Source organism: Chiroxiphia lanceolata, chromosome 15, assembly GCF_009829145.1.
Source record: "Chiroxiphia lanceolata isolate bChiLan1 chromosome 15, bChiLan1.pri, whole genome shotgun sequence".
Classification (NCBI taxonomy): Eukaryota; Metazoa; Chordata; class Aves; order Passeriformes; family Pipridae; genus Chiroxiphia; species Chiroxiphia lanceolata.
The window spans coordinates 7,021,016-7,035,244 of NC_045651.1; the positions used below are offsets into that span (position 1 = coordinate 7,021,016).

Here is a 14,229-nt window from a genome sequence, read left to right on the forward strand (position 1 = left end):
AAACATGTCAAAAGCCCAGCTTACGATGTGGCTCCACCATCATCATCGCCTCCTTCTCTGACATAACAAGTTGGCAGAACTGGTCCCCAACATTGGCCAGGATATATTTGGAAGTTTCCAGATCTATCCCTTCCGCAGGGGAGGAGGAAGGAATCCATAGGCTCATGGCATCAGGGTCACTTTGCTGTGGGTTCAAGAAACCCTCTACTCGCAGGATCCCTTTCCGGGTAAATACCAGCCTGCAGGAAACAGGATGGAGTAACTGAGAAACTGGTCAACCACCTTTAATAAACTTATAATGTTAATAAACTTAAAATGCCATGTATGTCAGAACATAAACCCAGAAAAGGGGGAAAAAAAGGCTTCAGCTAGAGTGCTATATTCTACAGACAGTACATTTATTTTGCAAATCCCAGTAACAAGAGAATAAAGTATACAAAGCTATGGCTGCAAAACCCACTGGAATGAATCTGCAGATCCCAGTAAGTATTGGTGGGAAATTCCACATACAAGAAATTTCTACAGCTTGCTAAGTCTCACATCTCCATACTATTAATACAAAGAGATGACAACACTCCATTTATTTGGGTTGTTGCATGATGCTGCTTGCAAAATTCTGAATGGTTCTCATTCTCAGTTTTAACTCATGAGAAAGCTTTTCTCAACTTTTCAGGTCTGGTTAGGGCTGCCAGCACTCGTTCTAATAGCTCACATTACAGGATATGCAAAAGTCCTCCTCGTACTGCTCTCCACAGAGATGAATCACAACTGTTTTTACCAATAGCTTTGACCCCCCCTTGTCTTTGTGTGGTTAAAGGTGCAGTAACATATTACAGAACCCTAAACATCTCCTGCCAATATTAAAGGCAACTCCATTTTTGAGCAGAAACCATCTTGTCTTTAACCTCAAAGCTAGATTAATTTTTAACAAGCTTAGGAAGAGAAGCAGCATGATTACTGGGTGGGTGACACATACTAAAAATTCATTTCATCCTTTATATGCTAGAAAGTCAACAAACATTTTTGGAAGAAGATGCACAGCACTTGCCAGAATAGGCAGTTAAGGAAGATGAAGAGAAGCACGACAGGTCTGTAAGAACTGTAAGAGCACATACAGAGAAAACACAGATGCAGTGTTCTCCTAAAAATCCATCCTGTACTCAACAGAACCTAGCCAAACATTAGCCCCAGACTGGCAATGTTTACTTACCTATTGAGTAAATTAAATTTTATCTTTGTTCTGAATGCCTTATGAAGGAGGGAGAGAACAGTTATTGTATACAAATTGCTACCCAGCAGTAAAATTCTACCCAATAAAGCAAATTCAATTTCCTGAGCTGGACCTTGAGACTCAGTCACTATCATATAGCTTTGTCTTTGAACAGCAGCTCTTCCCACCCCACTGAGGGAATTCCAGTCAAGTGATGCAGAGAAATGCAAGACACTCAAAACCTTCATCATTGTACCCAAGCATATTAAATAAGTAAAACATAATTACTTTGTGCTTGGACATGGTCCAAGCTCTGCACACAGACTACACATGAAGGAAGGAAGAATTTGGGCACCTCCGGAAGTGGAAGAAGCGACAGGCCACAGTTGAGTCATCCTGCTCTTGCTCCTTAAATTTGCGGTACCGCTCCAGACGGCACTCCCGACACTTGTGCAGATGTGGAGCTACATTGATGCAAGAGCCATCCTGGAGAAAAGGCTCCCCTGACTGCTTCAGCTTCCTCACCTTACTCATATCTTTCAGCACAGACTGGCCAACTGGGTGAGGCAAAGTAAAAGTAAAAATCTATTAGTTAATTGCAACAGCAAAAGGACGCTGGCTCCAGTAATCATCCTTTCAGAGATCTGTATGTTCACACCCATGTAAAACCAGTAAGTCTGTTTAAATCTGCAGCACACCACACCTCTGTCCTGACAAGTACATGCTTAAACACTTCTCAGAGTGAACATCTAATTCACGTACAAGAAACATTACGCTTTAGCCTTGCAAGCATCTCGGGTGCTGCCTACTGAGCATAAATGAGGTTTACAACTGTGGTTAGTTCACGGAGTTCACACAGGAGATAACCCAGTACCCCACCTCCTTGTGCTTCCAAGACATCACCTGCATTCAAGTCATCACCTTTTAGGGGAGCAGTGCGGGGCCGGCCCTTTGGGGATTGCTTCCCCTTTCCTTTACACAGCAGCAGTTCCGCATTGCGCTCCGCATTGGGGCCCAGCTTTGCCATCAAGTGGTCTGGGATACCCTTCATACAAGCTTTGACCTGCAATTGGTCTTCAGAGTCACTCAAATCTGACAGGTCACTATTTGTACTGGAGTCAGAGTCCTGTTTGGACGTTAAGCTCCGCTCATCTAGCGAGAACCTTTTCACAGCTTCAAAAGGAGCTTTGTTCTCCTGTGGAAAGTCTGCCTGTGAAGAGAAAAAACTAGATGGATGTCTGCCAAACACATTAGAAAAAGTTTTCAGAAGAGGATTGTCCTGCTGCCCAGGCCCAATGGCTGGTTTTTCTTCTGTTGGGCTGGAGGAAAGCGTGGGCATCTCGATAGGCTGTGTCAGGTTGCCGGTCGGTGAGCTGGAACGGCCATTCCCTACAGTGGAAGGGCTCTGAACACCAGCAGCTACTGTTGAACCAGGAGCACTGGAGATCATCTTTGAGGAGTCAGTTGTTATAAACAAGCTTTTCTTCTTAGCTAAAGAGTCTGTAGAGGTGAGCGATTCCGGCCAGCCAGGAGTGGCCTTGTGACCCACGGGTGTCGAGGGAGCAGAAACCCCCGTCTGAGATGAAGATGCAAAGCCACTGAAAGGACTAAGTTCTGCTTTCTCAGCAAATGCCAGGAAAGGGTTTGAGGGTTCCTCTCGTGATAGCTTAGGGGGCTGTAGAAACAGGTTCTCATGACTATCTGGGGGACGAGTATTCAATAGACTTCGTGAAAAGGCTGGAGTAAGGGTAGGCATGGATTCCACAGGCAGCTTCCGCTCCACAGAACCACCAGACTGGGCTCCTGGTTTACTGTCCACTGAGAGAATTTTACCTTTACAGATCCCAGGACCCACACTCTCTGTACACTGCTTGAATGAGTCCCGACTAGAGACATCTTCAGTCAAGCTCTCTGAAATGACCGTGAAATAGTTACTGGAAGGAAGATTTTGGGACATGCACTGAAAAAACAAGTTCTTGGAAGGATCAGAATCTTTCTGAGCCTCTGGTCCAGTACTACAACCAAAAGGAAATCCAGAAGACTTGCTTTCTGGAGTCATCACTCCATTTGATTGGCTCCTTCCAGCCCCAAATACCAAGGACTGGGAAGCACTTGGGAGAGACACTCCAAATCCAGAAGAAGCCAAAAGTGAATTTCGGGAACTCTGAAACAGAATTGATAAGCATTAGCGTATTAAAGGATTATTGTTTGATTCAAGAATACTTTGATTCATCTATTTGTACAATTAGCATTCTACTTATCTGGAATAGAAACTTCCAGCAGACTTATTTACAATGAAGAAACTAAATATTGAAACTAAATACACAGGGAGAAAACTAACACTTTATGTCTTATCACGCTGAGACACAAGACGAGGGGAGCTAATTCACTGAAAAGCAAATTATTAAAGCTGCTGCTCATCTAAATTCAAATCAACAAGAGGGGAACTCTAACTGAAACCGCTTTTGAATAACCTCCCATCTTTCACCCTCCCCCAAGATCATCCTGATAAGCTTCTCCTACTCAAGTAGCACTCCTGAAATAAGTAACTAAGTTTGCAATTTAAACAAAGCAAGCCCTCTAGCAGTTAGAACAAACTATTCCTGGTCCCAGCAAGCCACATCTGCTGACAGGTATATAAAGGCCTTTGACATGGTGCCTTCAGAGGATTACTCAGCAAAGGTTAAGCACAAAGGGCTTTATTTTTGTGATCACTAAATACTGGAAAGTTTTCTGACTGGTAGATTTCTGCTAGAACCATAACTGTGATATGGAATATTCACTTCCTCTCTTCTCAACTGATACTTGTTCAGATTTTCCAATTCTGACAATCCTATTGTAACTGATTATATGCTGTGACTAACTCCTCATAGAATCATTTAGATCAGTTCTACTCCTTTTGAGTTTCCACTCAGAAACCTGCTCATGATTAATACACTTTTATTTCAAGGTCATGTTAAAATACAACCACAGACTCTATGCAACACATCCTACTGGTCAATGAACACCTACCATACTGCACACTCTGGTTTAGCTTGTTCCCCGTTACCAACCTCCAGCTGTAGTAACTTTAATAACACATTAACAGTTCTTTCAGGTATTAGAATTTCAGCTATTTCTTTTTAGAGACAAAAGTAATTTTAAAAAAATGGAGTTCTAAGAGTTTTAAAAAGAGTATGAACGCAAACCAAGCTTGTTAAGTAATCTCAAGGACCCAATCACACTATGATAAAGAGGACAGTCTGAAGCAGTAACACATGAACTATCTACAGCACTCTTGCTGGTTTATGCCACGTTCCCTCCCTCAAGGAAAATACAGTTTAAAATGGCCTAGTAGCCTGCCTGCAAACTCTGAAGCCAGGTTATTAATGTTTTAAAACAAGTGATTTGGGGTTGGAGAGAGGGAAAGAAGAAGTGGTACCAAAATTTCTCAGTACAATTAAAGTTGTTCCTTAATACCACTGATGATAGAATGAATTTTTATCATTTACCTACACAATGCGTAGTTGCTCCCAACACTAAATTTTTTTCTTTTTTTGGGGAGTGGAGGATAGAAGAGAGAGGAGGTTATGTTATATTATGCTCATTATGTTACAGTCCTGTCTTCAACAATTCTGTTTCTCCTTTACACCTTACCATCTAGCAATCTTTACCCCAAGGTAAACATCTAACCTTTACACCCATTCCATTAGCTAATACAAAAGACAGGGATGGTAATAATCCATTTAACCTCCTGGCAATCACATTGGACTCTTTAACGTCTCTCTCATTTTCTTCACTTTTTTTATACAGTAAACAGCAAGATTTCTAATTTTTGTTGTACTTACTGAGTGGGGTTCTGGTTTGGTTTTGTTTTTATAAGCCCTCATTTGATTTCTTAAAAGGTCTTCTGTTTTGTTTCTAAGAGGGTTTCCCTTCTATTTTTCCACTCTTTCCCTTGAAAACAAAGACATAACTAAAAGGTCTTCAAGCTGCTTCCAGACTGAGCTCTTTATTATAATTTATTCTAAAGGTACTCATCTCAAATATTCTATTTATTTGTTTGGTTTTAGTCCTAGATAGCATACAATGCAACTGGTTCATTTTTCTCCTATATAGGTAACACAGCTGTAACATACAAGCTGGGCATCTATAAAAGGTCATCTAAATGTATCCTCATAATTTTGCTGGTTTTGAGGCTTTTTTTTTTAAGTAACTTGAATGTTCAACTCAGTGCACATTCTCATGCAGATTTGTTAACATAAAGGTGAGAGGTTTTAAGTAGGTTATCTTCCATATGACACAACAAAATTAAGTGCAGTGCTTAATGTGACTTTAAAACTGCATTTCTCAGATTAAGGCTGAATAAACACACACATACACAGTTGTCTCTTACTACTCCTTCACCAAATATCTTAATTTTCTTTTGAGTCATTTCTTAGATCAGATAACAGGCTTTCTTTGTGAAGAGAGGGACTAATCAGAGAAAAAGCAGTTTTCTCAATTCCGTGGCCACACGTTGTAACAGGAGTATGTTGCAGAACATCTGCTGCAAATCTGTAAATCCTTCTTGGACACGCTGGATCGCGAGTTACTCACCTCTCCCTGGGCTTGTGATCGGACTGTTTTCAGTTTCTCCTGCCCAGTAACAGCTGGCAAACTGGTGTCAGAGATTCTCACCGTTGTGGGCGTCAAAGCCGCTGTAGTAACGGCGGCTGCAGAAGTCACTGTGCCTTGGCCAACCTGCTCCAGCGATTTCCCTGCCTCTTTACATCCAGCCCCAACGAGCAACGTTTGTCCAGCCACAGAGGAAAATGGAGTGAAGGGCAACGGTGTGTCACCACCAACCGGCTCATCCTGCACCACCAGTGTTCGGCCGTTCTCTTTGGTGTAAGTAGCAAAGCGAATATTGCGATTAATCTGAGGAATGAATGAAGGCAACTGCTTGGCCCTCGGATCCAGTCCTGTGTCGCTACTGGAGACTCCTTTCCAAGGACCTCTGCTCGCCTCACCTCCATCACTACCGTTGCTATCCACCTCACCCCTCTCCTTTAGCTTCTTTGTCGCAGGATCACATCCAGAATCTGAAGCATTTTTCCTCCTCCTTCCATCCTTTCCCTCCAGGCTTTCTTTCTTCTTTTTCCCTTTAGATGATGATTTAGCTGATTTTAGGCCCCCTCCCTGTAAAAGACAAAACCACGCAATCACTAAAATGAACAATCAGGATACCCACTCAAAAACCATTTTTCTGTTAGAAGAGAACACATTGCACTGCTCTGAAGCTTAAGACCATTTTATCACAAATTGAGACATCCAAAGAGAGATGCCATTTGAGCACAGAACACAAGCACGAGTGCAGTCTTGACTTTTTTGTACTAGAATAGGATCTGCACAAGAAAATTTTTAGCTGAGCTACCTTGATGTAGCACGTACCACATCATGGCAAATTTTGAGAAATACCCAACACTCCATCATTGTTCTTCATAATGCATGAATACTATTTGCACACTCATTTTTGCTCCAAGTGTAATCCCCACAGCTCTTTTGAAGGGCACACTTTCTGTGCACTACACAAAGCCTACAATATTTAACTACAGGAGACAGCTTGCCCTTTTGCCTAGGGTAAAACTACAGGTTCAAATGCTATCATGGAATCTCTCAACTGAAGCAATGTAATGCTTACAAGGCATACAAGTCAGATGGCAACTCCTAGAAATGCCTCAAAAGGTCTGTGAATGAGCACAGTGATCCTGTTAGAAAAAGGCAGCAAGCACAGACAATCTTTATCAGAGCACTACACCTTAAAATGGAGCACGACCACCATGGTTACTGACCCCCTTCCAAGACCCACACTAAACTTAGTAAAACAGGCCTAACAGAAGGAGAAGATTGTTTGAAGAAAGCTATGACCATCCTCAAAGTAGCAAACAAAATTTTCCTGTTCCAACTTTTAAAAGGCAAATTATTAAAATTATCAAAGCGAACACTCCACCATTTTTTAGTTGTTCCCATGTTTTTTTAGATGTTTCACGTCTAAATTTTTAGGAAGTTTCACACTGTATATACAAGACCTGAACTGCTGGACTACCTCGCTTGGAGAAGTGTTGTCCATCACCACATGAATCAGTCGAGGATCCACCGACTTTATCTCACCACTCTAATTTTTTATGCAGATTGACAATGAGGAGGTAGGAGAAAGAAAAGAGGAGGTTAATTTTTAATTCAGAGTATATAGTATCAAGATAAGACACCTAAACACAGAGCTACTGTGCAGCCCCTCTCCCATTTACCTTTTCTATCCCACTTTCTTAGGAATACTACTGCCTTCTAGTTTACCTTCTATCCTTCTGCTCCTCGATTTCAAAAACTTGCAGATTTGATTCCTACTCCTGTTACCCTGTATATTTGTTCTGTTGAGCATTTCTAGAGGCATTCACTGCATTAAACACAGCTCTTCTTAAATTTGATTTAGTATTGTTCTAGCCTTCTACACTTCACTCTGCTAGACGTAGAAAAGACAACTATAAGAGGCACATCAATTCATCCTAACTGTCCTCAGCAGTGTCTCCCCAAAAGGAGCAATGAATACCCAGTCTCTAACTGTGCTTGGAGGTTATCATTTATTTCACAGGAAATACACAGAAAGTTGGGTGCTTCTGAGCATGTATCTGCTAAAAGCACAGGAGCAGGCCACCGGTAAGACTGAACTACCCGTCAGGTCACACAGAAGCGTGTAATAAAAACCAGGTAACTCTAGCAGTGCACAGATCCTCTGTGCTGTTCACAGGTTTATTGACAGCAACAGGGCAAAAGCAAACAGCCTAAGCTAAAATACACAAATCAAATTTATTGAGGCTAAGACTTCATCTGCTACGCTGTACTTGTTTCAAACCACTTGTACAGTGTGTCAGATGGAAACCAAGGGAAGGCACAGGAAGACCAGAACATAAGAGATCCAGAGGGCAGCTTTCTGTGCATCAGCACGCTCTCCCATCCAGAGAATCCCTTCCAACATTTTTTTCATACAGCACTCATTCCCAAAGAAATTCTTACAGCTTTTTTTTTTTCATAGAAATGGCCTGTGTAACATCATTTATTCTGGAAAGTCATCCCAACAGAATAAAAATATTATAAAAATTCTATGAATCACAACATGAGTAATGACTCATCTTTTAAAACAAGTAACAAAGAACCAGAAGAACAACTTTTGGTGAAGCTGTCATTCTCCACATATAGATAATTGAGGAGTGGTATTTTAGGAACACCAAAAGTGCTTCATATTTTTACCTCAGTCACAGACACCTCCATAAGACGAGTTATTGGGTCTTGATGGCTCACAACACCAGAGAGCCAGCTATTTTCATCCTCTGGTTGGTAAACCTTAACTCTTTGGCCTTGGACACTGTAAGGACCTGGAAAAGAGGGACTCTGAGTATATGTTCCAGACAAGCTTTGTGTCATACTAGTTAAGTCATGTAATAAAATAGTTCTGTATGCTTATTTAGGGCTTGAAGTATCATCTTTCAGATGGTAAGACATTAAAACGCCAGGACTAATGCTGAAAATCCTGTGTAAGCAGGTATCCTACCCTAAAAAGTCAACAGGCCCTCAATGCTATTGTAAAGACAAAACAAACAGTTTACAAGTAAAAAAAATGTGAAAGATCAAAAAAAAGTCAATCCTTTGACAAAAATCAAGCTAGAAGGAGGCTCCTTGCTAACTAAACTCTTTTGTCTTTCTAACCTATGGGTTAATAATTATGTAGCATCAATCCAGTGGCCAGCCCTGGCATTCTGATTCAGCCCAGATGTGCCAAATCCCAGCAGAAATGCTGAGTAGTTTGGAGCAGAAACATGTATTTGCATATCCAACATCTCCAAACCAGCTGGTCTCAGTTCTTTCACCCTGGTAATGGACCATCTACAGAAAGGTTTCCTCTGACCCTGCCCTTACCCTCCACATCAGCATGCAGAGCTTTCCTCCTACCCAAAGTCCAGACAAAATAATCCACTGCTAATATAAGATCATCAAAATCTACATGATCCAACAACCTGTATGTGATACAGCCAGAATTAGAAAGAAGAAGGCTCTAAACTGGACAATTCTAAAGCTACTTGCTCATGTAAGAAGTCTTGTTCTCAGAAATTCTTATGAATACACCAAGAGGCACCAAATTCCCGTAAGGAATTACATCTGCCTTCAAATGTAAAACAGGAGCCTATCTCTAGGGTGGCCCCTGGCACTGAACTCTGGATAGAACATTGTTTTAGCACTTGACCAAGACTACCCAGATCTACAACAAAAGTCACAATCAGTACAGGATCCAGATAACAGATAAGGTATTAACTCTATGCTGACCAGCCGTGTCCACACCACATTTTCAACTTAAACAATTCATGTATTAATCAGCAAAATGCCAAGATTTGAACTGACATTGCGAAGACAGTTTCTGAGGATCAACAACAACTACAGAAAAACTTCGATTCCAAATTTCCAGAATTACAGGTTAGAACCATAAAAAGGACCAAAACTTTAAAAATTCTAAACTAAAACTTAAAATAAGGGAAGTTGTAAATACACGGAAATAGTCCTACTTTAACTAGGGACCATTCCCAGTAGGTATTTCTGGTTGTATCTCAGCAACTGCTTACCTGTATCTGTGACAAAATAATGCTTTTTTGTAAAGAAATTGCAAAATATAGAAAATTGACCTTCCAAATCAAACAGTAACAGATACTATTACTATCCTCCTTCACAAATCCCAGCATAGTCTAACTGTTCCACAGTAAAGTAGCTCTGAGATAGAAAATACATTTCTCACCTCTACTAAAAATCTCCTGAAGCTTCTGGTCGCTGATCAGTGTATTGACAGATTCTCTTAGCAAAGGCTGTTCCTGCAGAATCTGATTTTGACTCTCTGTTCCCATCTGCCAACAACAAACAATTTTAACACAAAAGTACAGTCTTTTAAGGTAACAGAATCATTAGTTCTTAAGGGACAGCTCTTCTTGGACTGCTGTCAGAGACTGACAAACCAAAAAAAATGTAAAATTAAGGACAACGTTACTGAGCATGTCAGGAGGAATAAAAGCATTAGCTATGCAAATGCTGTTGCAAAACTTGCATTGCAATTATCAGCTACACAATGTTTGACAACTAGCTCTCCAAACGAACAATGCAGAGAGTAACTGGGACTTTTCAAATGCAAATGGAGGTAGTGTAAGAACTTGGAAATGCAGGGAAAGAAACACAAACTCATGACAGGACAGCAAAAGGAAAAAGACAATGATAAGTTGGTGGAACAGTAAGAAAAAAATAAAATTAATGTGACAAGCACTGGACAAAGTTAAATTTACGTTTTAACTCGACACAGCTCAAATACCTGAAATAAACGCAATCCACTGGCATCCGACAGGAAACGTAAATGTCTGTCCAGAAGAAACTCTACTGGGACCACAGAGCCCAAGCCCAGCTTATCTACTAGAGGAGTGAAGGTCTGTGATGAACAATCAAAAAGAAAGGTTATTAAAATGACTGAGCACACTTACAGGCCAACAACAGTCGATTTCACATGCTACTTACATTCAAAAATAATAAAAAGCTTAATTTCTCAACTTGTACTGCCCAGTGCCTGAATTTTAATGCAAAATATTAGTCCTTATGTCTAAGCTAATAATTCTTGCATATTACAAGCAGCAATTACAGACAATTGCCTCCACTTCATTAGATCTTAAAGCAGAAATGAAAACATCTGTCGTGGTATTTAATTTTTCATAGGTAAGCACCTTCTGATGCTCAAGTAAAAAAAAAGCTTTGGTTAATAGTTCAAACTATCTTACATATTTCAGATATACCCTCTGGAAAGGAGTGTTTTTATTCCTGTACAGAAGTCAACCGTAAGTAATTTATAGGCTTATTTTTAAAGGGGAGCTTTTTTTGCTAGTGTTTTGTGCCAAACTGAAGTTCACAGTAAGTGTAGTATTGATGTTCAAGATGCAGAACAAATAAAAAAAAAATACCAAGCAGAATTAGAATGACCTTATAACATAACTTGCTGATGGCAGAGGAATTTGCCAACCACTGGAGTCTTTGCAAAGTGCTTTTAACACGATTTTAACACACAAGTATTCACGACATTTTTCCCTTAACAGCTCTCATCAAGTTTGTTTACACTCCACCCTCCTGTACACAGCAGTATAAATATAAATTATTTTTTTTCAGTTTGAGTAAAACTATTTCCCAGAAGTGAACAGAACTACAAGAAAGAGACAACGAAGGATGAGTACACATTCTTAAGTGAGGTAACTAAAAAACAAACAAACAAAAGAACCCCCAAACAAAACAACACACTGTCCCCTTTGTAATGCGAAGCAGTTGACTTCCCATTGCATCTGTGTAACCCGGTGCTTTGGCTAACTCCAGTCTGCATTCCCAGGCAGTTATCTGGGTCGGCCTCTGTGCTTAGAGATAGCTTCAGTGCTCTCCTGTCCAGAGGATGGAAACGCTTTTTTAACAAGCCTACAGATAAAGCTCGAGTTGTAGTGGAAGTGCTCTGGGATCATCACACAGTCAGTGTGCAGAATGTGGTAACACCCCCAAATCACTCAGATTGTGGCAGACTTGGGAATCATCTGAAAGAAACTGATCCTGCATAAAAACAAGTTTCCCAGACGAAACTAATTGGAGTTCACTTGGAGGCAAGTTGGAAACACACTGAAAGGAAAACTTTATGGAAAAAGCACTATCTACAGGATCTCTATTGTAAAGGCCTGGTTTTCTTTTGCCTTAAGCCAAATGCAATAAAGAAATTCTCAGAGAAAGATGCAGTACTGAACTTGCTGCTTTAAGCCCAAGTGTCCATTTAAAACACAGAATTCAAATTCTATCAAGGCAGAAGATCCTTGACTGGAAAAAAACATTTCAACGTACCCACGCACAAAATGTATTAAAAAGCAGAGAGTAGGATTCCAAGCAGTCCAAGGACTGCAAGAGGTGAAAAGAAACAAAAGAAGGGCCAAATAATAAAAGTTAAACAGCATGAAAATGAAGGGAGGATTCTCACATATTTTGGTCAAATACTCACCAGTGCAGGCCACTGTGGCAGCGAGACTCGAGTCCCCTGAAGCATAACTGGGTCATTTCGAGGTGCCCAAACCAATGATCCTTCCAGCAGCAACACTATAACTTCTTCAGCATGGACTTTCACCCAGGCATGTTGGTTCCAGTTACAGCCATCGAATTCCACAAAGATCTGATTAAAAAAAAAATTTAGAAGGCATTTCATCTCTTTTCAGACACTGAATAGAAAATAATATTCCTACAATCCCTATGGAAAAGGAGACAGCAGCTTTAGTCAGAAAAATCGGGATAAGTGTTGTTATGTTAACACTGAGAACACCACATCTACATAGCTTTCAATAACCAAATATTAAAAAAGAAATGGGAATCAAATTCATAGCAATTACTAACCTATGAAACATTATTTATCCTGGCTCCAAACACTGCATTTTCCCATACAAAATTAAAGATGTGAAAATTGTTCATCCCAAAATACAGCTGATGACCCAATGGAAGCCTCTTTCACAGTAGGATTTTTTAAGAGAATTTCCACGCTCTTACTTGGCACTTCAAACACCATTCAATCAGCACGGTTAACTGACATTCACAGAATTAAACACTTCAGCCTGGAACATTTGTGTTTATGGAATCCACTCTACATCACATTTTTGTGTTGTCTTGTACATTATTAAACTCCCTGAATAAACCCAAATATTCTGGATGGCATGAGATTACCCAGAATTAACCACTCGCCAGATTTTTCATTACCTTATTTACAAGTGTAACAACATAAACCACACTACACACACTACAATTCTAAATCCTAATTTTATCATCCTCTTTTTTCCTGTCATAAAGGACAAATGTTAAAGCCATATGAAATTACATGAAAAGAATGCTAAAAGCACAGGTTACAAATCCCATTCCAAGTGCTAACAACTGGAGCTATTAAATATTAAAACACAGTTATATTCCAATCTTTCATCTCCAGAACTTACATACTCGCCAAATACAATCAAATCTCTCAGATGGACAGCAAGACATTCCTAATCAGCTAAGAAACACATTAAGCTGGACAGTCAAAACAGTTTTGTAATCATCACAAGACCACTGGGGGATTACAGGGCACAACCCAGAGACAGCTCTCTGCTTTACCAATAAACCTTATTAAAAGAAGTATTACACTTACACACTCCTCTTCCCCACTCCTCCCCCCAAACCCAAAAGCTCAAACTCCAAAGGGAGTGGGAGAGAATATGAAACAACTCTCCTGATGAATTCTTGAACTCCATTATTATTTAAGCTGCCCTGCAGAGAAACAGTACTGGACCTTTCAAGATATCCTTCCTCCAATTCAACAAATTTCAGCAATATAGTGGAAACAGGACTGAACACCTTTCCAGTTTCCGTGAGCCTATAGATTTCTTAATATTATATTTGTGCTACTTTGGCAGCAGTATGCAATGAAATGAGAGGAGTATCATATAAGAGGAACAAAATGGAATCATTTGTTTACAATGTGTACAGCATTTGTGAGGTAATAATCTTGTTATGATTCACTTATCATAAAGGTTATATGAAAAAAGGCTGTCATAAAGAACTGTTAGAATAATGCTGACTTTGGAATATATGCTTTTTCTGCAAAACAGAAAAGTCAGGGCAAGTTTGTCTTACGCAATTTTCATTCAATATTCCGTTCTCTTTCCCCTTTGTGTAATCAAATAAGGAATGGAGTCCAGCCAAACTTTGCCTTACAACCACTAAAAGAGTTGTTACTAATTCTCAGCCAATACCCAACAGAGTATTTTCCTACACGCAGATACGCAGGGCAGCTGTTCCAGATCCGTGCAACACCACACAGGATACTGTCAGTAGTTTGCAACTGATCACACAGCAACAAAAAGGATGAAAACTTCAATATACACACTCAGTTTCTGCTTCCAGAATCTGCAACAGAAATCACTTTGTGTAATGGGTGTACA

General features: G+C 40.1%; 1 protein-coding gene and 1 long non-coding RNA gene across 3 annotated transcripts in view; one reads left to right on the top strand and one right to left on the bottom strand.

Moving 5' to 3' along the window:
* Window positions 1–14,229, bottom strand: part of KDM3B (lysine demethylase 3B) — a 45,412-nt gene that overhangs the window by 22,161 nt on the left and 9,022 nt on the right. Inside the window, exons 2-10 of one of the 2 annotated variants that reach the window (XM_032702934.1) lie at window positions 12,273–12,440; window positions 10,572–10,685; window positions 10,011–10,116; window positions 8,477–8,601; window positions 7,278–7,346; window positions 5,789–6,370; window positions 2,132–3,374; window positions 1,566–1,767; window positions 25–239 (exon numbers count right to left, since the gene is read on the bottom strand). In XM_032702934.1, the coding sequence (XP_032558825.1) occupies window positions 25–239; window positions 1,566–1,767; window positions 2,132–3,374; window positions 5,789–6,370; window positions 7,278–7,346; window positions 8,477–8,601; window positions 10,011–10,116; window positions 10,572–10,685; window positions 12,273–12,440 (2,824 nt within the window). Of the gene's footprint in view, window positions 1–24; window positions 240–1,565; window positions 1,768–2,131; window positions 3,375–5,788; window positions 6,371–7,277; window positions 7,347–7,479; window positions 7,675–8,476; window positions 8,602–10,010; window positions 10,117–10,571; window positions 10,686–12,272; window positions 12,441–14,229 lie in introns of those variants that run through there. The other variant, XM_032702936.1, reaches the window with a different exon arrangement.
* On the top strand, window positions 5,912–11,567 carry LOC116794341. The gene is made up of 3 exons (XR_004359759.1): window positions 5,912–6,079; window positions 11,038–11,085; window positions 11,411–11,567. It is a non-coding gene; the product is annotated as an uncharacterized LOC116794341 (long non-coding RNA).